Genomic DNA, 26,218 nt, shown 5'->3' on the forward strand with positions numbered 1-26,218 from the left:
CTAATTCCTAACTATAACGTGGCTGTAACCTATGGTTTTTTCAGTGAATTTCAATGGTTTTGTAAATGAAAATTTTTTAATGCAATAATTGTTATATTTTTTATACTGATTTACTACATTATTATACATTTTTTATTTTTGGATATATTATTTTTTAAATTACATTACATATTTTTAATATAAATTGATAAAAAATGTTTGTACACCTCTCTGCAACGCAGCCCCCTGACGCGTTTGCAGAGGGGGAACTAATTCCACTTGCATACTGGGGGTCCCTGGGGGCCAACTAGCCCACCAGGAACCTCCAGTATTCCCAAGGGGGCTGCATTGCAGAGAGTTGTAATGAGGCCACACCCTTTTTTACACCTCTCTGCAGCGCAGTCCACGGGCGCATTGCAGAGGGGAACTAATTCCCCTTGCATACTGGGGGTCCCTGGGGGCCAACTAGCCCACCTGGTACCTCCAGTATGCGCCAGGGGGCTGCATTGCAGAGAGGTGTAATGAGGCTATGCCCCTTTTTACACCTCTCTGCAACGCAGCCCCCTGGTGCGTTTGCAGAAGGGAAACTAATTCCCCTTTTATATTGGTTGTCCCTGGGGGCCAACTAGCCCACCTGGAACCTCCAGTATGCGCCAGGGGGCTGCATTGCAGAGAGGTGTAATGAGGCCACACCCTTTTTTTACACCTCTCTGCAACGCAGCCCCCGGGCGCGTTTGCAGAGGGAGAACTAATTCCCCTTGCATATTGGGGGTCCCTGGGGGCCAACTAGCCCACCTGGAACCTCCAGTATGCGCCAGGGGCTGCATTGCAGAGAGGTGTAATGAGGCTATGCCCCTTTTTACACCTCTCTGCAACGCAGCCCCCGGGCGTGTTTGCAGAGGGGGAACTAATTCCCCTTGCATACTGGGGGTCCCTGGGAGGCAACTAGCTCACCAGGAGCCTCCAGTATGCACCAGGGGGCTGCGTTGCTTTGCCCCGGAGGGCGGCAGTCCCCGGGGCAGTGTGGGGGGGGAATTGGGCACCCCCCACACTTCTTTATCACTATGCCCACACAATTTGGTCCCCCTGGGGGGTAATTTTTAAATAAACATACCGGGCTTTAAAAAAAAAACATTTTTGGCCTTGGGGGTTCTTGTGGGACCCCATGAGCAGGCCTAGGGGGTCAGGGTGCTTCTACCCTACCCCCTTTTTTGTGTTTTACACGTTTGTTTTTCTGCTTTCTTGTGCCTCGGTCTACCGAGCACAAGATGGCTGCCAACACTTCCTGGTTTGAAGTAATGAAAGCCAATGAGCATGCAGCTCGTGCTCGAGAAGTTTTAGAACTAAAAAAGGGGGCAGGGTAGAAGCACCCTGACCCCCTAGGCCTGCTCAGGGGTTCCCACATGGACCCCCTAGGCAAAAAAAAAACAATTGGGGGGGGGGATCGCGGGGTGCGCGCATCCCGCGATTTTTCGCGTTTTTTTTTTTTTTCCGCCTTGGGGGGTCCCTGAGGGACCCCCTGAGCAGGCCTAGGGGGTCAGGGTGCTTCTACCCTGCCCCCTTTTTGAGTTCTACACTTTTTTTTCTGCTTTCTTGTGCCTCAGTCTACTGAGGCACAAGATGGCTGCCATCAATTTCTGCGTACCAGACCCTACCATTTTCCCAAATTTGGTGTAATTCCGTTCAGCGGTTCGGGCTGTAGACGTGTCTAATCGTCCTATGGAAATTAACATAGGGAAAATACGTTTTGGGACCCCCCTTTTTTCTCGGCCCCCGCTTGACGAATCTTCCCGAGACTTTCAGGGAAGGAGCGGGCCATCTTCTTTGAGAAATTCGTGGAGATTCATCAACCGGCGCCAAAGTTATTCCCAATAGAATGTTGCGGATTTCCTATGGAAACTAGGTCCTAACTATATATATATATCTATATCTATATATATATATGTATATATATATATATATATATATGATGAGTTACCCCTTTGTTGTCGGCACACGCAGGACTACTCCATTTCACAAGGTAGGTATACAGGCACTATTTCCCATTTGGCCGACGCGTTTCGGGCGGTAAACACCCTTGATCATGGGCAGGGTGAGGCAAATGACGGCAAGGAAGCACTAACCAGTATAATCCCTCTTTTTATTTCCATTATTGTACCTGTTGATTACACCCAAGGCATTCTGGGACTGGTAGTGCTCCGATTTGTCACGTGGACATCGCAAGCATGCAGATAAGGGCGCCCCTCCGAATCAGCCAGTTAGAACATGTGACATCCTCTGATGAAGAAGCCTCCAGGCTTTGAAATGCGTAAGGAACTTTGGTTATGATGTGGAAACTGCCGGTTTTACAAATTAAAGCTTGGTTAAGGCACTCCTCTGCGTGGGTGTCTTCGCTGCAGGGCAACTTGTTGATGAATTTAACTCGGCAGCCTGGCCGAGAAGGATGCCCCACCATGAAGAGAAATATGGGGTTGAAAGGTCACTGAGCATCGGACCTTTTCAGCGCAGAGGAGGTAAATGAAAGGAAAAAGGCGCTTTCACAGCAGTCCACATGGATTTTATTTCAAAAGAAAAAGACACTGTTCAGGTAACTGCTCCCACATGGGATTAATATTATTTTGCAAATACTGAAACTACGGGTTCCAGCATGCATTAAAACTACTTACCAGTGCAAGTCACGTGGATCAATGTCACATGGACATCGCAAGCATGCAGATAAGGGCGCCCCTGCGAATCAGCCAGTTGGAACATGTGACATCCTATGATGAAGAAGCCTCCGGGCTTTGAAACGCGTAAGGAACTTTGGTTATGATGTGGAAACTGCCGGTTTTACAAATTAAAGCTTGGTTGAAGCACTCCTCTGCGTGGGCGTCTTTGCTGCAGGGCAACTTTTTGATGAATATATATATATATATATATATATATATATATATATATATATATATATATATATATATATATATATATATATATATATATATGTGAGATATATATATACACAAAAACAGAAGCAGAGAACTCAGGGTAGTTCTCAAGTTTAGGTGGGAAGCAGCTTCAGTGTAGAGCACTCTCAACCCTAGCAACACTAAATCTGCTCACCTCAAATGTCTGCTTTTCTATCAAATTCTTAAAGCGTAGGATTAGCCTAGTGCCATCCACACCGAGATAGAAAGGGACAAAGTCTTTTACAATTTCTACAGCAACATTTTTAAGTATAGGATGAGCACAGTGCTATCCTTGCCAAGCTGTAAAATGGCCAAAGCCTTTTACCACTCCAGGCACAGTATTACAGCTTTGGATTGGTAAACACCATCCAAGCCAACCTGAAATGAATAAAAGCAACCCCTGACAGGTGTTTCGCTCTCATTAAAACTCTTCAGAGAGGTATAGCTTTGTCCAGACACAAGGAAGCACACAGTAGAAGTCACAAAAATTCCCTTTCAGGCATAGACTGGCGCATAAATTATGCAAAAAAAGAAGCAGAGAACTCTGGGTAGTTCTCAAGTTTAGGTGGAAAGCAACTCCAGTATAGAGCACTCTTAATACCAGCAACACTCTAAATTTGCTCACCTCAAATGCCTGCTTTTCTATCAATTTCTTAAAACGTAGGATTAGCACAGTGCCATCCACACCGAGCTCGACAGGGACAAAGTCTTTTACAATTTCTACAGCAAAGTTTTTAAGCTTAGGAGGAGCACGGTGCTATCCTTGCAGAGCTGTAAAATGGCCAAAGCCTTTTACCACTCCAGGCACAGTATTACAGCTTTGGATTGGTAAACACCATTCAAGCCAACCTGAAATGAACTAAAGCAACCCCTGACATGTGTTTCGCTCTCATTAAACTTCTTCAGAGAGGTATAGCTTTGTCCAGACACAAGGGAGCAGCCAGTGTAAGTCAAAACAATGTCCTTTAAGGCACAGTGTGACGCATACATTTTGCACAAAAAGAAGCAGAGAAGTCTGGGTAGTTCTCAAGTTTAGGTGGAAAGGTGAAAGGCTGAGTTTCTACCAAAAATGTGATTTTCAGTTTCCTATATCTTTGGCCTTGGTTGAAGAAGCTTCATGACATTTTCCCCCAAAATATGCCCATTACTTCAGATGGGGTCTAGAAGGTTTTGAGGTGTTTAGTGTACTGGGGGCTGAGAAAAGGGAGGGAAGAGTACCAAAAAGTGTTTCCCCAGGTTAATTCCCATGGGACCTTTAGATACAACTACAGCCCGAACCACTGGACGGAATTATATCAAATTCAAAAGGAAGCTAGAGTCCAGTCTGTTTGGAGCCTCCTCTATAGAAGGAGCGACGAAAGGAGCCTCTAGCTTGTGTGGATTGCAAAGCTCCCATAGATTTGGCTGCATCGGTGTCTTTCTTCATGTTCTCAAGTGCTGTGTCTACCTCTGGTCCAAACAATTGATGTTGGTTGAATGGCTGATTTAAGATAGTAGTTTGCACTTCCTGCTTAAATCCTGAAATGCGTAGCCACGCATGACGTCTAAGTAGGACAGTAGTGTTTACAGCTCTAGATGCCGTGTCTGCTATATCAAGTGCACACTTGATTGAGGCATTTGAAATTAATCTGCCTTCTTGTACAAGGTCGTTTGCCTGCGCCTTATATTGGTAAGGTAGATGTTGTAGTAGTGTCACTAACTGATCATAGTGAGCCCTGTCATATCTTGCAAGGAGGGCTTGTGTGTTAGCTATACACCATGTATTGGAAGCTTGTGCAGCTATTCTTTTGCCTGAAACATCTATTACCTTAGATTCTTTATCAGGGGGTGAGTTTGCTCTTTTTCTAGCATTTGACACGACTAGGGAATCTAAGGGTAGCTGTCCTTTAATGTAGGCAGGAACCCCAGGAGCAGGCCTATACTTCTTCTCAATTCTAGGGTTTTGAATCCTAGCACGTACAGGATCTTTAAATACCTCTGGAGCATGTGTGATGACCCCTTTAATCATAGGCAGAATTTGAACAGACTTTTGTGATTGTTCAAAGGTATCTAATAAAAAGTCTTCCTCTGCCTCATCTGAATGCATGGTGACTCCATGATAAATGGCAGCCCTAATCAGTAAGTGCCCAAAACCAATATTGTCTTCTGGGGGAGAGGGTTTTGATGGATATGAATGTGGGTCAGGAATATCTGGCACATCTTGTGGGTTTGGGTACTCCCAATCTGGATCATCAATAGTGTAGGGAAAAGGCTCATCTGGGTCTGCCCCTCCCCCTATGCTATACTCATCATCATTTGGAGGTGTATGTGGTGAAGAATGAGGAGGAGAGTTCTCAGGAGAATTTGGAGGTGAAATGTTAAGGGGAACAGGAGATGAAGGAGAAGGAAGTATAGGAGAAAGAGGGTGCATAGGAGATGTGGCAAAGTCCTTCTTCTTGACAGGCACTGCAGGTGTAGGTGCTGTGTCTGATTTCCTTTTCCTGTGTGGTGTAGTGGATACATGACCTGTCTTTGGGTGAATGTAGATCTTCTTTTGTAGAGGATCAGGTTGGAAAAGTTCTTCTCCTTCCGGAACCTTTGCCGGTGCCGATTTTTTCGGTTCTGGGCGTGGTTGCTGATTGTCTTTAGCCTTAGGAGTTGTTACTGTGTCCTTTGGCGTAGGTTTTGGCACCGAAGGTATTGTTTTCGGTGTCGTAAGCTGTTTCGAGGGCTTGAGTGCATCGGAATCATGCCTTGTAGATTTCGGTACCGAAGATATTGGCTTCGGAGTAGAAGCTGGTCTCGGCCTCGAGGCGTCAGACGCTGGCTTCATAGATTTGTCTTTAGAAGTCGACGGTTTCGAAGCCGGGACTTTTCAGTTTCGGTGCCGAGGGAGCTGGTGGGATCAGCACGTGTGGATTGGTCGGTAAGGAGCTACCGGAAGGCTTGAGTATTTTCTTCGGAGCCGGGCTCGATGGCGGAGCTTTTGAAGTGTTTTTTCGGTCGCGACTGGACCCCGGAGGCGGAGTGTTGACCGTTGCCTTCGATTTGGGTGCTGGGTATGGGGCAGGGGCAGTAGTATTCACCCGCTGACCCGATGGTATGGAGTCATCGGAGTCGTCTGCCTCGGATACGATTTGGAGATCGTCTGAATCTTCTTTGGGGACGAGCGGAACCTCTTCGTCAAAGATATCCACTGGTTCCGGAGCCGATTTCTGCATGTTGTGTCGACGGGTCCTTCGATCTCGAATGGTCTTCTTGGATCGAAAGGATGCACAGGCTGTACAGCTGGATTCGTCGGGTTCTGGCGATAATCACAGGTTACAGACCTCGTGATGGTCACTGTGTGGAAACTTTGCTCCACACTTGGGGCATCTTTTGAATGGCGTCCTTTTCATGAAGTGTAGGCCTTATGGCGTGGATAGGCCCAACGGCCAGCCTCGATGACCGGAATCGAGGTGATGGAGTCAAGTCGACTTTTATCGATATCGAGAGTAGTTTGGTGAAGTTTGAATAAGTTTTTACGCGTCAAAGTACTTGAAAAGTAGATTTCGAACCGGAGCGGAAAAGTTTCATCCGAACCCAGTGGCGGACAAAAACAATCTAAGGATTGAGCCAATGCCCATGTGCACTATCGTCCAAGGGAGGAGTCCCCTATCTCGTGACTACAAAAGACTTCTTCCAAGACGACAACAACATGCAATCATCCGAGCTCAACACCAGGTGGCGATCTAATGCAAAGTGTAGAATCTGCAGCTCAAATGCCTCGAACATTTTTTTTTTTAAACGGTGAAGAACTTCCTGCTTCCTTGTAGGTTATTGCTAACTAGGAACAGGAGGCTGTAGAACAAGTTACTTACCTTCGGTAACGATACATTAGTTAGCGATAGATTTCTTACCTTAGAATTACACCCAGGTGTCAGACTGGATCCGGAAAGTTTGGTCAGCAGTACCCCTGCGCGTTGGAAGGTGGCGTCTTGCGGGTCAGCATCCCTTGTTGGCATCGTGGTTGCCGAGATGACACAGGGAACGCACAGGGGCTCCTGTGGATAGCATCGTGGCCCAACGCCAGCACCCAGCCCCGGGCAACCCCATTTTCCTTTTCAACACCCCACCCCTGAGAGCTTGGTTGTCCAAGCCTCAGTGTCCCCAAGAGCATTCCCTTCCGCAACCCCAGACGGGGAATCCAAGAAACTGGAACTGTTCGGTATGAAAAAAATGTCTTTCACCAGTTCAGGGCTGCGGTCTGTGAACACTGCATGCCTCTTGGGCTGTTATTCCCACTCTGTGTGGGATACGGTGGAGCAAGTGCTGCCTCAGTATTCGGAGGAGGCCCAGACAGTGCTCTCTCAAGCTATTGCTGAAGGGAGAGATGCAACAAAGTTCACGATTCGATGTGGCCTTGACACCGCCGACTCACTGGGCAGGGCGATTTCCACGACGTGGCACTCCGTCGCCACGCCTGGCTGAGAACTACTGGTTTCTCTGACGATGTCCAGAGCACCCTCATGGACATGTCCTTTGATGGCATTCCCCTTTTTGGCAACAAAGCAGACAGTGCGTTGGAGTGCGCTAAGGACTCACGGGCTACGGCCAAGTCCTTGGGCCTTTCCACCACACGCCCTCTCCGCCTTCTGCTTTTCACTCCTTTCGTGGCCACGGAAGGGGCACCAGACACGTTCACTTCAGAGCCACAGGCCTGCGCAGCATCACTCTCAGCACGGCCACAGACGTGGGACCTGCCAAGGCGGGTCAGGGGGCCAGCGGGCGGGTCAGTCCACATCCAGCCCTGCTACCACTGCCTCCAAACCATCCTAGTCCGGTTTTCCAGGCCTCTCAAAACGCCAGTGGGAGGCAGGATTCGCCATCACCTCCCCCACTGGCATACCATCACTTCGGACAGGTGGGTTTTACAGATAGTCAGAAGGGGCTACTCCCTCCCCTTCGAGACTACCCCTCCAACCATGCCACCCCAGTACCACCGCAAGTCGGGGGATTACTTGGCACTTCTTCAACAGGAAGTCGCTGCCCTCTTCATCAAGTGCGCCATCAAGCGTGTTCCTGCGCCAGAAGTAGGACGTGGTTGTTATTCCCACTACTTTCTGGTGCCGAAGAAGGACAAGGGCCTGCGTTCTATCTTGGACCTCAGGGACGTCAATTGCTTCCTCCGGAAGGAGAAGTTCAAGATGCTAAACCTGGCTCAGGTCTTGTCTGCCCTCGACTGTGGAGACTAGAAGGTAGAGTTGGACCTGCAGGATGCAAATTTCCACATTCCCGTCCTGCCGGCCCACAGGCGTTACCTGCGGTTCACGATAGGCCAATAGCACTTTCAGTTTACCGCCCTCCCCTTTGGCATTACCAGTGATGGCGGTGGTCGCAGCTCATATGCGCAGATCAGGGGTTCCAGTCTTCCCCTATCTCGACGACTGGCTGTTGAAGGCGGGCTCGCCCCAGACAGTCGTCTCCCACCTCCAGACTACGGCCGGCCTCCTGCATTTGCTGGGGTTATCCATCAATGTGCTAAAGTCGCACCCGATTCCTTCTCAGAAGCTCCTCTTCATCGGAGCGGTTCTGGATACGTCCCACTTTCGGGCCTATCCTCCCGAACGTCGAGTCCAGGATATTCAGGCTATGATTCCTATCTTTCAGCCTCTAGCCTGGGTTTCCGTCAGGATGACCCTGAGGCTGCTGGGCCTTATGGCCTCCTGCTGGTCACTCATGCCAGATGGCATATGCGGGCTCTGCAGTGGCACCTGAAGTTCCAGTGGGCGCAGCATCAGGGCAACCTGTCCGATTACGTCCTGATCTCGGAGGGCACTGCACAACAGCTGCAGTGGCGGCTCACAAACCGACATTGGGTAAATGCCAGATCCCTCTCTCTTCCCCAACCAGAGCACACAGTGGTGACGGATACGTGCCTCCTGAGATGGGTGTGCCACATGGGAGAGGCGGAGATCAGAGGCCTCTGGTCTCCGGCGGAGTCCAGGCTCCATATCAACCTTCTGGAGCTTTGGGCGATCCGACTTGCACTGAAGGCATTCTTTCCCTCTGTCAAGGGGAGAGTAGTGTAGGTGTTCACAGACAACACTACCGCCATGTGGTACTGCAACAAGCAGGGCGGGTGGGGTCGTGCTCCCTATATCAGGGCATTTCCCTGGTGGTTCAACACCTGGCAGGTTCACTGAACGCCAGGGCGGACGAACTCAGCCGCATGATGGATCATGAATGGCATCTTCACTTGGACGTGGCGCGAGGTCTCTTTCGACATTGGGGAGAGCCTTAGTTAGATCTATTCGTCACTGAAGAGAAAGCGCAATGTCAGCAGTTCTGCACGTTGGAATTTCCAAGGCGGCACTCGCTAGGCGTCTGTTGTACGCCTTTCCGCCTATACCACTTCTGCCCTGAGTGCTGAAAGAGATCAGGCGCGACCCGGCCCAAGTCATTCTTGTGGCTCCAGACTGGGCTGGAAGAGTTTGGTACCCGAGCTACTCAGTATGACCATCGATACCCTGATCCAACTGCCTCTTCGGGGGGGATCTTCTGTCGCAGCAGCAAGGGACAGTCCTCCACCCGAACCTGTCCAGTCTCCACCTCTTTGCGTGAAGATTGAGTGGCGGCAGTTGATTCCTTTCGACTTGCCTCCTGAAGTCTGTGATGTCATTCTGGCAGCCAGGCGTCCCTCCACTAAGTTGGTATACGCCTGCAGGTGGAACAAATTTGTGGCATGGTGCACAGCAAAGGCTGTGGATCCCCTTTCTGCCCCTCTTTCAGAAGTCCTACTGTTCCTTCTTTCTTTGGCCCAGCAAGGCTTTGTTCTGGGCACTATCAAGGGCTACCTTTCTGCTATTTCCGCCTTTCTCAGGCTCCCCGATCAGCCCTCTCTTTTCAAGTCCCCTGTTGTAAATAGATTCCTCAAAGGCATTACTCATCTTTTCCCTCCTAGTCCCTTCGTAATGCCACAGTGGGACTTGAATCTGGTTCTCACATATTTGATGTGCGCTCCCTTTGAGTCTCTTCACAACTGTCCTCTTCGTCTGTTAACTTTGAAGACTGCTTTCCTGGTTGCCATCACCTCTGCCAGGAGAGTGAGTGAGCTCCAAGCTCTTTCTAGTGAACTTCCTTTTTTGTCTGTCCATCCAAACAAGGTTGTGCTCAGAACACGTCCATCCTTTCTGCCAAAGATTGTCACTGCCTTTCACATCGGGAAGACCATCACTTTGCCCACCTTCTTTCCGCCTCAGCATCCTTCCAGAGAGGAAGAGAGGCTTAACCGTCTGGACCCAAAATGTGCGCTCTCATTTTACCTGAATCGCACACAACAGTTCCGGGTGGATGACCAGATCTTTGTTGTCTACGTAGGCGCCAATAAAGGTCGGGCAGTACACAAGCAGACTATCAACCGATGGGTTGTCTTGTGTATAAAAGCCAGTTATTCTCTGGCGAAGAAGGAGCCTACGGTGGGGCTGCGCGCCCATTCCACGAGGGCGACGGCTGCCACTACGGAATTGGGACATGGTGTCCCCTTACAAGACATCTGTTAGGCAGCTACATGGGCCTCATTGCACACTTTTACTAAGCACTATTGCCTGGACAGCCAAGTCCGGAGAGACGGCTTCTTTGGCAGTGCAGTTCTCCAGAACTTTCTGGTGTGATCTTGGTTCGCAGACCCACCAACGGGGTTGGTATTGCTGCGGTATCTATTCTATGGTAAGGATTCTATCACTACTTGTTTCTTTTAGATGAACAAGTTACTCACCTTCGGTAACGATATATCTGTAAGAAACATTAGTTAGTGATAGATTCCTTACCGCCCCACCCAACCTCCCCGTTCTGCGAACTGATTTCTAGGGTTAATGTCATCCCTGTCAGGGCCCTAGTTTCAATGCACCAGTGGTGAGTACCTTGCATGGCTCTGTGTTCCTGGTGCAGAAAGTCGTGTACAGAACTGACGTCAGTGTGCACGTCATCTCGGCGACCACAACGCCAACCACGGAGCCGCGCGACCCCACCTTCCGACGCGCAGGAGTACTGCTGACCAAAATTTTCCGGATGCAGTCCGACGCCTGGGGGTAATTCTAAGATAAGGAATCTATCACTACGTGTTTCTTTCAGATAATCTCGACTCACCTCTGCCAAGGAGGCTTCATCTTCTGAGGTATATGCAATATTAGACCTTTCATTCAGGCCTGCAGTGTAAAGACAAGCATATAGCTTAGGACAGCCAGGATCACTTGCAGGGACTGCTGCTCTTTTATATCTTGAGACACTTTAGAATTACAGAGAAAGAAGTAAAAGAGCACAGAAGTGTATATGACCTTTTCAAAGGGGGGTTAACCATTTCTAATTCAGAATGCATACTGGTTACTCTTAACAGTGAAAGCATAAAGAAAGAAGTAGCCCTGCGTCCATTCGCATGTGCCAAAGATTTAATGTGACAACCCTCTTGCGGGGAATGCTGCACAAACCCCAGTGCTCTGATGAGCACATTTAATCACGCTACTTCAAAGGTATTGGATAATGTCATTCCGCTACAAAAAATAACAAGAAAACCATTACGAAACAAAACCCATAGTTTAGTAAAAATCAGGCCAAGCTTCAACTAGAACACGAAAATTTAGAACATCTGAGCGGTTAGGGTAAAGCACCTTGGGCGCACTAGTTGATTATATGGATGTGTAAAAAGGATTATTATAATGAACACTGGAGCGCACTATGCGTGGTCCCCCGCTAAAGCACCACAAATAACTGAAACAATAACTGCAAATCAGAGGAGCGCCAAACAATTTCAAAAAGATTTTCAACCGTCCAAAAATGTTTTGGGAGTCTTCCAATAATAAGTCCTTAGGCAGTATGTTGAATTCAAGAAGATTCTTTCTTTTTTATTTTCAATGATCACAGTTCAAAATCTATATAACAAAAGCAGTCACAATCTTCTCTATTATTATAATTCGTATTCCAAGCAAATTCCAAACACTACATCAACTGACGCGTTTCGTCCTAAAAGGACATCATCAGGGCTGAAATAAAACAATAAAATAAATCAACACAAAGCTTCATATTTATGGGTTTCTACAAGTTACATAGTTAATCATCACTCAAATGACAAATCCTATATACAAATCACAAAGTCACCCTGCCTATATCAATTCTATCACAAACAATATGTAAATATTTCAAATTAATGAAGGAAAAAATCATATACTAATATCAATCGGATAAATCCCATTCGAAGTTTGTTTAATCCTGTGTCAAGGATATATACCTATGACTCATAGTGAGGTACCCCTCATGATATCCTCATCTCATGCAGATTGCCCTGCTGAGTTTCGAACAAATTCACACTTGTGATGACAAGTATAATCAAATTGGTCCTCACCTTGAATATTGAACGTCTATTTATATATCGATCTTCAAAGGGTCTTATAGAAATTTTTATGGATTCTGGCGCATATCTATAAATAACAAGGAGAAAATCGCCAATATTAAGCCTCAATTATCCACCTATATAAAAAAACGTTTATTTAAATGTTATCTGTACCTATTTTTATGGCTGGTCGACCCCACATGCAGATTTAACTGAATGAAAAAATGCCAGATTCAATCTAAAATATTTTCCCATTGCATTTAACTAATGTTAAGACTCACCTCACCATAATTCCTTGGTGAAGTCTATGCTGCATGATCTAGTTGACCTGATTCCATTTCTGATATGTTTCAAGCATTATTGCTAAAAGGAGAGAACCAACATCTATTTTAATATGGAGACCACACTAAAAATGTATACCTGAATTTACTATTGATTCTCTGGACAGTGTTTTTGACCCTTTAAAATCACTGGCTCTACGATCTTGTTCTTTAAGTTTACAATTTTTTAGCGCCTGTTATTCATGAAATTTTACTAGGAGAGAAAACTAAGTGAAAACCTATTAATAGCTCATAATCTCCCTTGCTGGCCTTGATCATGTCCCTCTCTTCTGATTAGAACTCATCATTATTTCCAATGAAGTGTAGCGTTCCCTCGGTCGACATGGTCCGATAAATACTGCAGACGAAGAGAGAATCGCCTTCCCTGGTTTTAAGTGCACATTAGCCAATCCTAATCCTTGGCTGATTTCTATTTCGGCCAATAAGATACAATTTATCTTTCCTGCCTACAGTTCCCTCTCTGGTGCGCCTATTGCCATGGATCAATCCTTATCCTGCTATTTCAACCAATCCTGAGTCCGTATCCCTGGTTGGAGCCAATGATAGTTCTTTTCGAAACCGTGACAAAAGCGTCTCAGTTCCCCCGGTATGCGGTGAAAGTTCCAAAAAGTATTATTACGTGGTTTTTACCGTAATATCTGAATAAGTGTGACTATAATTGAAGTGCTTACAGCCCTGGCTTTACAAAACTTGAATAATTGTTCTATTTGTAAAAAAGTGTAAATATATTACCACAAGAAAGCAGTGCTTAATCAGCACGCTATCATGAGGTGCTTTAATTACAGCAAGGCTTTCATTGCTCTAATCCTCCTGACGATCATGTCTTGGTAGGTACCGTGGACCAATCATTTACGTCGTAATTATAACCAATCCAAAGCCCATATTATGGGTAAGAGCCAATTGTTCTTGTTCAAAACCGCGACCTCAGCGTCTCGGCTTTACCGGTCGGCGGCAATGGTTAAACGAAACTCGTAGTATTGTCACAGGCATTAATGTGAACATTAATACGGTCTACTGCACTAGCAGCGCTAACTAAAAAGGTATATGTATAGATTCTTATAATTATATTCTTACAAGGAGCTGTGCTCATTGTTGACAAAATTCATATGCACATTATAGCGGTATGATGCACTCGCAATGCTAACTACATTTTTATGATTATATTCTTACGAGGAACGGTGCTCTTTATTGACCAAATTTGATATGGACATTATAACGGTATAATACGGTATAATACACTCGCACTGCTACCTCAAAAAGTGTATATGTTAATTCATAAATTCATTAATAATAGAGAAGATTGTGACTGCTTTTGTTATATGGATTTTGAACTGTGATCATTGAAAATAAAAAATAAAGAATCTTCTTAAATTCAACATACTGCCTAAGGACTTATTATTGGAAGACTCCCAAAACATTTTTGGACGGTTGAAAATCTTTTTGAAATTGTTTGGCACTCCTCTGATTTGCATTTATTGTTTAAACTAGAACACGCCAACTTGAAAGGCAATTGAGAGGATCCAATGCTCCAGTGATAATTTAACCGAGGTAAAGACATACAGGGAATAGACCTGTCAGATAAAGACTTCCTGTGACTCACAGATCGTTCAGGAATCTTACTTACGGAAAGAAGTGCATCAACTTATTGGAGAAATCTATGCCACACATGCATTCCAAAGCACAACTCCTTCAAAGTTACTTTGTGAAGCTCTCTCCATTTTCTGTCAAGGAAAAACAATAAATACTACAAATGGCACTGTAGCTGAAACTATCCCTTAGTCTGTACACGGCGATCTAGAGTGCAACCTGGATACCCTAGCTCCTTAAAGAACTTAGTTTTCTCCCATCTTGCAAGAATCGCTCCTTGAGGCCATAAACAGTCCTCCTTCTGGATTGCCTTTAGACCTTGAACCAGCTACATGGGCTACACCATTAGACCCTAATAAGTATGGAGCAAACACTTATTATTACTGTCTTGTATTAGGAAAAGTTCACACTAACTCAAGTATGGGTAATATGAAGCTTTCTCTGAAAAAGCCATCCAGGTTTCTCCTGGATTTGAGTATTTTTAGACCAGTATCACTTCTGCCTTAGTCGGACAATCTTTTTCAAATACTAGTGTCCATTCAGCTGCAGAATTTTGTGAGACAGCACAGCGTTCTTGACTGTTGCCAAGTGAGTTTTTGACCCTCCAGAAGCACAGAGCTGTTAGAAGTATCAGCAACTGTTGACAAGAGGAAGTTGGTACATGGCGGTAGCATTGGTTCTCCTGGACTGCTCTGCTGCGCTGGACACCATTGACAATGCCATCCTCTTCACTAGACTTGCTAATGCATGCCTCAAAAACATTACATAATTAACTGGGTTCATTTCTGGCAAACCGCTATTAACCAGTCCCTTTACCTTCTTATAGATTTTAAGACAACCCTCTCAACTGCAGTTCCACAGATGTGGATACTCTCCTCTCCTTTTCATAAAAAAATATATATATTTATACATGTCCTTTGACTCACTTACTCCATCCCTTCGTGGACAGTTGCTACACATAGGAGGATGACACACCCTTGATCTGTGGGCTGTTCTGCACCTCACATGTTTCATCTATAATGTAGAGCCTTTCCTTGATCCGCTGCTGGATGTCAAACAATTTCCTGAAATCAAATCCAACTAAAAAAGAACCGATCTCTTCATGGCACCAGAAGATTTATAATGGGCTGTTGTAATGGATCTTCCCCCATCACCAGCTTCATCTGTTCGCAATCTGGCCATCTACTTTGACTCTAACCTAGATCTGGACACTTCGGGAGAGACGATGAAGACCTCTCGCTTTGTTCACTTGAAAATGTTATGTTTCATTTTACCCTATATTGACAAACAATTCCATATGTTTGTAATCAATGCCCTTACTCAATCACAAATAGATTAGGTTAACATATCTTTCACCCCTAAAAACCTTTGACTCACTTCAACTAATTCATAACACTACTGTTCATACTGTAGTGTCAGCACAAACCCTGCAACTATCTTATCTATTTTGAGTAAGCACCTTGGCTGCCTAATCATAACATAGTTATTTTAAAGCCATGGTGACAGCTACACCTATTGTGTTCCCAGAGCAGGAGCAGTTACTTTTAGCAACAACTTTTTTTTATGTTGGAGGCAAAAACATGGAACTCTTTGCTGTTGACCATGCACAGAGAGACCTTTTTGGTAATTTTTAGGAAATTATTGAAAACTCACGTATTCAATCTTTAGTTAGCTATGCTTCCACTATAGGGTTTAGCACTCAATTTTTCAGTTGGATCGCGACAGTGAGGTGTGGCTTTACTGGTATGCTCTACACAAAGACGCTCTGGTGAATGTGCACTATACTAGAACTCTAAAACTATACCCAAGGGCATGCCAGAGTTTACCACTTGAAAATGTTGGCAAACATACTAGAAACGAAGAAGGGATCAAAGTAAAAATGAACAATGACTATTGTGGTCAATGGATGGACAATTGCGGATTCCCCAGACATCAAATTTGTGATGGCAAAATTGTGGCAAAACTGTGGAATCCTATTTTAGGACAAGGCCCCAACCCTGTCCTGACAAAATGGTAGGCTTTAGTGCCAAGCAGAAACCATTGGCAAAATAGGGAATCTAACGGGGTGAGGGAGCATGCTGAACACATTGTAAAGTTTGTTGTGTAAACGAAGGATCACAGAGCATAATGTAGGATAGAGCCAATAAGTGATGCTGTGTACCCTAGTTATATGGACTCCAGCATCAGCGAGGATATTGAATCTGACCAATTTTCTAAGATCCACATCCTTCTCAAACTCAAGAAGGTTAGGGGTGACCTTTGGTACCGGGCTACTTCATTATCCTCTGTATTTATGCCATAACACTCTTCTCTCTCTCCTTTAGTGACATTAGAATTATCCTAAAAAATGTAAGGTATGTGCCAAGTAGGGATACATCGGTAGGTGACCTACTAAGATTACTCGATGCCCATGCGGTGCGATTTAGCAAAGACACTTTTGCAAAGTAGTATTTTTTAATATTCCACCACCATTTCCGTAAGGCATGCTTATTAAATGTCCATTGACAAAAATGGGTCAAAAATGTTACAGGCCTATCCCCTTTCAGCGCACCTACTATAAATTATACAGTAAGGCACTCTTTGGGTGGTTACTCTGGGAAGGGGGCAAAGAAAGCGATACTGCGGGCTTAGGCCAAATATAGAAAAGAGATGAGAAATGTGGGGTACTTTTTGAATGTAAGTCATCCTACATGGAATACTCAAGTATAGGACTCAATATAGCAAGAAAAAAAATAATTCGGAATAATCTGAACCTGCTGACAGAAACAAAACCATTGTTCTCTATGTGGACCATGCTACAAATATCCAGGTGGGGAGGGTTTTAAATTTTCCAGATAAGAGTTGCCCGACACTCAAATGCCTTTTTGGAGGGCTTCCTTAATTCCTACATACTTATTGTAATCAATGTAAAGAAATATCAAAGTGTCAAAGTGCTTGTATTGGGGTAAGGAGGGGAACTAATTAAAGGCCCTGAAACTAAATGTCATCTCTTTAGCATGGGGAGTGAGGGATACAAATTAAATTTCCCCTACATGAGGAGTATCGGACATATATTATGTTAGCATGGTGTATCTATATATCCTCTTTGTTTGATATACACATAACATAACGCGTATATGCGTTACCTGGAAGGAAAAGGTTTATTCTTTTCCTGTGTTTCTAGTACTAACAGAGTAGGCCGAGAACCATACAGATGCCATTTTATTTCTTCTGATTCGGACACGAGCTGTGATCACGTGTCACTCTCTAGCAGTTGTCAAGCCCCAGTTCATTTGAGTTACTGAAAGCAGCTGAAGGTAAACTGTTTTCTCTCTGTCCTGGGACTCAAGGTCGCATCTGGCTTTGGGTGCGATAAGCACATTCCAGGAGGCGCCGTGCCTACACTCCCGGGAACCAAAACGCAAGGGAGTCACCCCTCCTGACCCTCTCAGTAATAAATAGTAAAGCTTTGAACTAATCATGTGTGCCATATATGGTCCTTCCTTGGGGCCAGAGTGCCAACTGGTGTTTTTCATTTTACATTGATTCTATGTGTTGAACTGAAAGTATATAGCCTTCTGTTTGAATGTAAGCCAGCAGTCTTCTCCGCGCACCTGATGGGTGAGGGTTGGAGAGGCTCCTCTATAGAGTATTTTGCTTAATAAACAATTGAACCTTCTTCACTGCCAACTGACTGATTATTTGGTAAATGGGGATTGGGTTATTGGTAGGTATAGCCCGTTATAATATGTTTGAGGTACTTCAGGAGAGGGTTCCAAAGTCTGCCACATATCAAATTATATTGGCTCTCTCAACAATTAGCAACTTCTGCTTTCATGCCTCCATCTAGCAGAAGACTGGAGTGATGTAGATAGAAACATACTCCATGCAAACAGAGATGTAAACCTATTCTGCACAGGGACTTTGAAATTGGAGTTATGGACCCCATTTCACAAGTTTTATAACATATCTGGCGCAGGGATCTTAGGTAGTAAGGGATTAATAGCAGGATCCTTGATGGGCCGCCATATGGAAAAATGGGATGATTCTAATTGTAGGGAAATAATTATTCTGAAAACAATGGAGCTGCATTCTGACAACTGATGGATAGCCATCTGAAGGAGACATGAAATCTTCTGACAGAGAGGAATTCAGAATGTTTCTGTATCTATATAGTCTCACTATCAACTGTAACACAGCATAACACATGTGCCGAAATCATCTGACTGTACTGCAATGCTTGCCCATCCTCTATTAACTATGGACATGGAGTGCATTTAAGGAGGTGGTCTCTAATCTCAACATGACCCTTGTTGCTCAGCAATTCACACAACTAAAATGCATTCCCTTAAAGGCTGATGGGAGAATTGTTTGTCAATATAGTTTCTGGTTAAGGACCGGAAAATTCCCTTGATCGAGGGTTTCGAGAAGAAACACTTGAAGTTTGGACACTTTACAATCCTCCATCAACTGCACTGGTCACCAGCAAGATTACAAGCACCAAACTAGGCCCTAGTGCTGCATGCTGGAGATTTAGTACATAGAGAAGTCACATAGACCACATTATCTAGGAGTATTCTTTACTACAGCGATTTTTGGCCAATACTTGGCAGACATGAAAGCGAATTGTGGTACCAATATCCCCCCTTCTGCAACAATAGAGGTGATTCAGGACTCCTCTGACTTTCCAAATACGAGTATTTATCTTCAGAGAAGATTTACCACAGCTCTGGCAGGTGCCAAATAAATACTACGAGGAAATGGTGAACAGAAACGAAACAGACAAAAGAAAACTGGTTGCAAGATCCATTCACTATTTCCGAAGACCTAATAGGATTTTTTAAATCATTTATTTAACAGTTTTGTATCATCCCGGAGTTATGAGAGCGCTTGACATATTAACATAACAATGATGCATTGTCATACAATGAATATAGGCAATATGGTCAAATATTGAAACCAAAAACACAGAACCAATACTCGGTACATCACAATACGTTATAGGGAAGAAGGGACAATAGAGAGGAGGAGAGAGAGTGGAAGGGAGGAAGAGTATATAAGGAAAAGTGAATGAGAGAAAACAGGAACATGAAGGAAGACATGGTGGGCACAGCGATTGTAGTGGTGACTGAAAGGACAAGGCAGAAGAAGGTGAATGAAGAGAACATGACGGGAGAAGCATGGGGTAAAAAATGGAAGAATCCGAGGAGAGGAAGGGAGAAATAAAGCAAAGGAAATGTGTGGATGGGGGGTGGGGTTAGGGAGTCGGCATGGGAGTAAAGAGGGGACAGAGAAAGAGCCACAGCATATGTAGGAACAGATCTGGAAGAGGGAGGGTAAGGAGATTGTAAGAAATTGGGTTATTAGTTGAGGAGTGAGAGTCCCACTCAAGTAATAAAAACAATCCTTGTCAGGGTGAACCACAAAAGTCACTAAATAAACCTGTGCTTAACCCTCTGGTAACAAGGCACAAAAGCAGTCATGCTTAACTTAGAGGCAATGTGCAAAGCATTTATGCAGTACTCAAACATCAATAAAGTAAAAGCACAACACAAGAAAAATCCCAAATCATTTTAGAAAAATAGAGTAACATTTAACAAATAAAATTACATTAAAACAACACATATCCAATTAGTAGAAAAGGAGTTATCAATTGTTAAAGATTTAGGTGAAAATAGCACCATGAAGCACAAAGCACCACTCTCAGCTATCTGGTTGCACTGGCCTTAAAGTCATAAATTCAGGTGATTGCGATGGAGCGTGAAGGGATACAGGGACCAGGTTCATTCCACTGAAGGTTTTCCCTTCTCAAAGTTCAAGTCCACATGAGGAGCAGCAGCTTTGCGTTCACAGGGGCCTTGAGGAGGTTGATGTCAGAGCAAGGAGTGGTCGTCATTTGAACTTCGCTTTGGAGGATGACGTGGGCAGTCAGTTTGGTGCGAAGAGCAGGTCACTGTCGGAACTTTGTATTGGTTTGAGATGGGGTGACCGTTGCTAACACGAGGAGCCCGCTTGCAGTTTTGAAGAGTTCAGACTTCTGGATTTTCACATCAGTGCATTTTCTGTAGACTTGAGGCAGGAGGAGTACACTCGGGTGACAGCCAAGGGCCCAGAACCTCGGGGGGCACCTCCTTGGGAACAGGACTCACTGCAGCAGAGGCCAACAGCAGGACTGAAGCAAGTGCAGTTGGTGCTGGTTAGCTGAACAGTTGCAGTAAGGCTTCTGGAAGCTTGTTGTGACCCTGTAACTCAAGTAGGTTGTTTAGCCAACTAAACTTTGGGTCGCTTCTGGGTTCAAGGGATCAGGTCCAGTCTTCCTTTTGCAGATAGAAGAGCAGTCCTTCTTCTGAATCTTTTACAGGTCCAAGAGTATTCTGATGAGAGGTTCTAAAATGCTAAATCAAACAAAAGAGAGGGGGGGACGGGGAGCTAGTTGAGGTCCAGTGCCCCAGCTCCGAGTACTAATGTTATAAGCAAGTAGGGGGGTCACTGTTCCGTCGGAGTGCTTGCTGTAAAGTCATGGTCACACTCAGATAAGGTAGAGGGCAAAGTGGGAGATCCTAAAGAAGGAAGAAAAAGCTAGGTCTGGTCTTGGACCCTCCCAAAGTCAAGCAGGTGGGGGGGGGGGGGGAGGTGAAGACACTTATTGTCTCTTGTTGCCCTCACACACCACCAAGGATGTCATGCTTCATAATCGGGCGGTGCTCCGTGTTGGGCCGGCGCTGCTGTGCCCTACGGATCCCCCGAAGTGTCGCTTTATCGGAGATCTTTTCAGAGAACAGCCGTATGATGTGTAGGTATGTAGAAAGGGTCCTTCTCTCAGTGACGGTGCTGGTGGGGTAGTGGATAAAAATGGCTAGGGGTTACCAAAGGGCAGTGATTTTATTAGTGATAGATAGGTACCCCTGTCATACTAAAAAAACAAAAGGTTGTGTGTTACCATATAGGTAATAATGTACCCTGGGTAACACAGAGTGTGGTCAGGTCGACATGTCTCGCGCTAGCGTGGTCAGGTAGATCCAGTGCGCTTCATTAGGACCAGTGCAGAGGTGATCAATAGTGATTGTGTAGTGTAGATAATGCGTGTCTAGGGGTGACTGGCCCCCTATGCTATGCTGGAGGCGCATGCGGTTCAGTGCTCCTACTTGAGCTACCGCAGAGACTGGCCGCCATAAGTGTGGCAGGGTATGCTCAGACGTGAGTCCCTTGCTCACTTTGCCACTGGAGTCAAGCAAGCCTGGCTGAAGACGGCTGTAATGCCAGAAACCGGTCCTCGGAAGCTTGTTTCCGGTCCAGGGAAGGCATGGCTTGGCAGTTCGGGCTGGACTGTTCCCATGAGGCACAGGGTCAGACTGATTTGCATATAGCCATGTCTGAACTGGGGTGGCAGAGTGGGCTAAAGAACAGTGATGGATTAAACCCAGATCTTTTGACTGGGTGTGAGTGTTTGATTGGTTCAGATGCTCCGTCCATCACCACCCCCTTTTGTACCGCTTTTGGCCGCCATAAGTGTGGCAGGGTATGCTCAGACGTGAGTCCCTTGCTCACTTTGCCACTGGATTCAAGCAAGCCGGGCTGAAGACGGCTGTAATGCCAGGAACCGGTCCTCGGAAGCTTGATTCCGGTCCAGGGAAGGCATGGCTTGGTAGTTCGGGCTGGACTGTTCCCATGAGGCACAGGATCAGACCGATTTGCATATAGCCATGTCTGAACTGGGGTGGCCGAGTGGGCTAAAGAACGGTGATGGATTAAACCCAGATCTTTTGACTGGGTGTGAGTGTTTGATTGGTTCAGATGCTCCGTCCATCACCACCCCCTTTTGTACCGCTGTAAACTTCTAGATCACAGACTGTGCCACCTCTGCCCTATTACACTCCCCCAAACCACAAAGGCTACAAGCAGTTGGATGGTGATAACAATCTGTTGCTATGGTGAATGGAATTCTTCGGAATATTCTCCCTCACGCGCCATAAAAACAAAAATAAAGGATCTGCTCGCCTTTACTGTACTATTCTGACTTTTTATCTGCAGGTGGCAATCAGGCAAAGCGCTCATTTTATCATCCGCACCTCAGCTATACTCGAGTACATCAGCCCAAGAGCACTATGAAAATACCAGGCAGTGGTGACGTGCTGAGGCTTGTAATTGAGCATGTCGCCATTTAGACTTGGTCCCAAGACCGCTCCAATAAAACTCAGCCTCAGCACCCTTTGGGACGAAATTAGGCCGGCGTCTTGAATTTATACTGTGAACCTGTACTCTTTAAGCCAGGTAGAGACTGGGTAATCCAATACATTGTGATGAGCCCAACATCAAAGTATCTATGCCCTTCATGTGTTCCTGCTTTAGGATTCTTATAACAAATTATATTTTTGTGTGAGGCATAGTATGGATCACCACCAAAGGGAGTGGTATCCCTACATGACAGCCATGTAAACTGACTCCTTGCAGCACCCCACTAAGGCATACAATTTATTATATGAATCCTAAGTTAGGGATACACCAAGGACCACTACTAAGTCAGGAAACTAGCAGGTGATACCACTCCATCCAGGCTCACATATTGCGTTACATCCTCAAGTAAGGGTTTATTTTCTGCATTAAGGGTTTGGTATTTATAATAAGAAAATTTATAGCGAAACTATGAAAATATACAACGCATGTCATTTTCCCTGAAGTCGTCGGGGGTTTTACATTCAAATGATGAAACACGTGTTGGCTGGAAGCTCCTTACCTGAAGAAAATGAAAAGGTAATCAACTGAGGATTCACTATATGGCTTTTAATTACTATTGATGGACATTTTTCTGAGATACTTGGCTGGTTGGCAAACATTTACTTAATGCATTGGAATGGTTAGTAGTCCATACAAATGTCCTCCTTTGTTTGACACCCATTATACAAAGTTGACATTCTATTTAAGTGAACCTGACACTTTTGTTAGAACCTGTGTGTGCCACTGTCCCCTGTGCTACCCAATCCTTCTTATCCTAAAAAAACAGTAAAATCAGTGATATATCATGGCCTTTTTCCATCATACTTCGTTCAATAAAATTAAGATAGAGCAGCTGGCAATGCCAAAGATTAAAATATTAAAGACTGGAACTAACGTTTCTTTATGATATAAAATGTTATCTTCTTTAAGAAAGGTTTCCCCATACGTACAAATGGATGAAAGTTTGCGAGTGAAATCTACACGCCTTACACATTTAAAGGAATGGCCTGCCCTCATTTCGAAATCACCTGACTTACATTTGTTGAAGAAGCTGCCGTGTCTGCATTGCTGCACCGTAAAGCTGCCAGGAGCCGAGATAATACAGTGAGTCTGCAGAGTTCCGGCTAGGGGGGCGAACTGACAGGTGTTTCCAATTCCTGGGCTGGAGAGGCCGCCTAGAGCAGGAAACAGAAAGTAATGATGTTAAATCAATCATGCGAGAGGCCTGCTTCAGGCACTTGTAGCATCACCTGGCCATTCAGGATTCTCTTGCTTACAGTTTTGAGATCCAGTGTTTTGCTATCAATCCTAATAAGTACAATAACATACGAAATGTACAATGCAAAGGACTCACATGCTTAAGTGCTGTATACAAAGACAATAAATACATTGTGCTGTTGCGGCAGCTAATAAATCGTAACATGTTGGGTAATATCTCAAACGACAGGTGTACCCCCATGTTAAGCTTTTCAGTCCACCTTTTAAATTACTTGTGCAGACGTCTGGTGTACATATTCAGATATCTCTCTCGAACTATTTTAGCTCTAAAAATATATTATTCTAATTAGTAAACTCTCACTCCTGCCCTCACATTTTTAATGAACCATCTTGTTTCATGGCTGCAATAACAGCTCACTGTTCAATTACTTCAGCCTGCTTTAAATTCAAAAGCTCCTATTCCAAGGAAATGCATTTCCATAGTAACTTACTTTTCTCTTAAACACAAAATAGTTGTGCTCTAGTTGTTCATTAACACTCTGTTGTGACCCAGCAGTTGAATACTAGCGAGTTACCTGCAAGAGTGCTGGTGGGGTTGGACGTACATGTTTGACTGTGTGTCAGAATGTTTTATTGAAATGGATGACGAAGATATTCGAGAACTCATAAAATGTGACCTCTTTTAGCTTTCTAGAACACTAAAGACCTACTTATGAGTGTGGTGGCGTGATAGCGGGCCGCCACGTCACCGCCCACTCCTCCAAACCTCACCGCCACCCACCAGATTACGAGTCATTGCGTAGTCTGGCGGGCCCGCGGCGTGCAGTACAAAGGCCTCAGAACTGCACTGCCACTGGACCAACAATGCTTGCTCCTGCACAGCATGGACTGTGCAATTTATGCCGTGCGGGAACAGAGGTGCATGCACACAGGGGGGCACAACATGTGTCCACCTGCATGCACCCCCATGCATCGGGGCATGGTACTTAAAGCCAGCAGTTTTATGGTGTGAGAACCACCATGAGACCACGGGCAGTGAGGAAACTCGTAATATGTGTGACGGTGCCGCAGAGGCCCTACCAAGCATATTGCGGCCTTAAGATCACTGCGCCAACATCAGGGATCGCAGATCTATGGAGGTTGCAGCAGTCCCATGAAAGTCCAACCAATACGGTGGTTAGACCTCTGGTGCGGTGGTCCCCAACCACCACCGCATCTCGACGGCGAGTTTGGCAGTCCTATGGACAGCTAAACTCGTAATTAGGCCTAAACTATAGTTACTGCAATAAAAAGAAACCTCTCATTCCTTCATTTACTGCAGTGTAATCTGTAGGAAATGTTTCAGTATTTCAGCTTTGCTTCCCTAAAGATGGCATTCAGATGGGCCACATCTTTGTCATAAATCCAGAACATTAGCGCACTAGTTGCTCATTAGAACTCTGTGGTAAAGCTGCAGTTGATTACTAGGAAGTTAACTGACAGGTTGCTGGTGGTGCAATGAGGAAGATATTTGAGAACTCCTAAAAAATGGGTCCTCAATTTTAGCTTTCTACAGCACTAACCATAATTTCTATGACAAAAAGAACAACCTCATTTACTTTCTAAAGGAAATACTTTAAGCTTGACAGCTTTGATTTAAGATGACTTCTAGCATACCATATATATGATTTATAATAAACACCAAATGTTGGGGCTCTAGCTGTTAATTAAAACACCGTAGGAAGCTACAGTACAACAGAGTTAACTGACAGGCTGCTGCAGGAATCATGTCTCAGACTGCATGTCAGAATGTTTTACCGACATGGATGACAAAGATAACAGCTCAGAAAATGCATGCTCATTTTAACTTTCAAGAGCGCTGATCATAATTTCTGTGACAAAACAAACCCCCTCATGTTCTTCGTTCCTAAAGGAAATGGTTTAAGATGGAGGCAGGTGGGCCACAGTTTTAAAGTAAATACAGAACATTAGCACTCTAGTTGTTATTAGAAAACTGGGGGCGTAGTGTTGCCAGATTGGGCTATGTGTCCCAAAAATGGGTGATCATTTTCCCATTTGTGTGTGTGTGGGGTGGGGGGAACTCTGAGATGCAAAAATATGGGCTTTCTTTGGCTCTTCATGTACAAAATTTATGAAAAAGAGTTATGTCCATAATCACACATCCCCCAGCAATCAGTCATAGCCTGAAAGCACCACATGTGATGGTCCTGCTCTATGCTGCAGGCTTGCCCCTAGAATGACTGGATCAATGTGGGCACGACAGAAGGACTCTTATTTTTAAGTCTCGCCTAGGCAGCGCTTACGCAGTCTCTTCGAAACTTGCTGTATCTACGATATGGGCTTGAAAAAACGCCTATCTTTTGCATTGGTTTCTGTTACAGTCCTTTAGAAACATTGACTTTTCATTGGTGAATACACTTTGTAATCCTGCCCTTTGGAATTTTGTATCCTCCCATGAGGACTGCCCCTCTTACAATTGTTCCAACTGTTCAGGTTATTTATTCTTCGAGATAACTCTTTTTTTAGTTGCTCTGCCTCTTTGCTTGTTAACTGTTCTGTTTACTTGTGCAGTGAAACTTCTGTCGCATCATTTGCTTGAAGTTGCTTTATCT

At 44.9% G+C, this 26,218-nt stretch overlaps 1 protein-coding gene across 1 annotated transcript in view; it reads right to left on the reverse strand.

Moving 5' to 3' along the window:
* Positions 1-26,218, reverse strand: part of MRPS5 (mitochondrial ribosomal protein S5) — a 572,686-nt gene that overhangs the window by 422,439 nt on the left and 124,029 nt on the right. The window contains exon 2 of the mRNA XM_078649050.1: positions 23,426-23,563. Coding sequence (XP_078505176.1) covers positions 23,426-23,563 — 138 coding nt within the window. The remainder of the gene's footprint in view (positions 1-23,425; positions 23,564-26,218) is intronic.

Source organism: Lissotriton helveticus, chromosome 6 (genome assembly GCF_964261635.1).
Source record: "Lissotriton helveticus chromosome 6, aLisHel1.1, whole genome shotgun sequence".
Taxonomy (NCBI): Eukaryota; Metazoa; Chordata; class Amphibia; order Caudata; family Salamandridae; genus Lissotriton; species Lissotriton helveticus.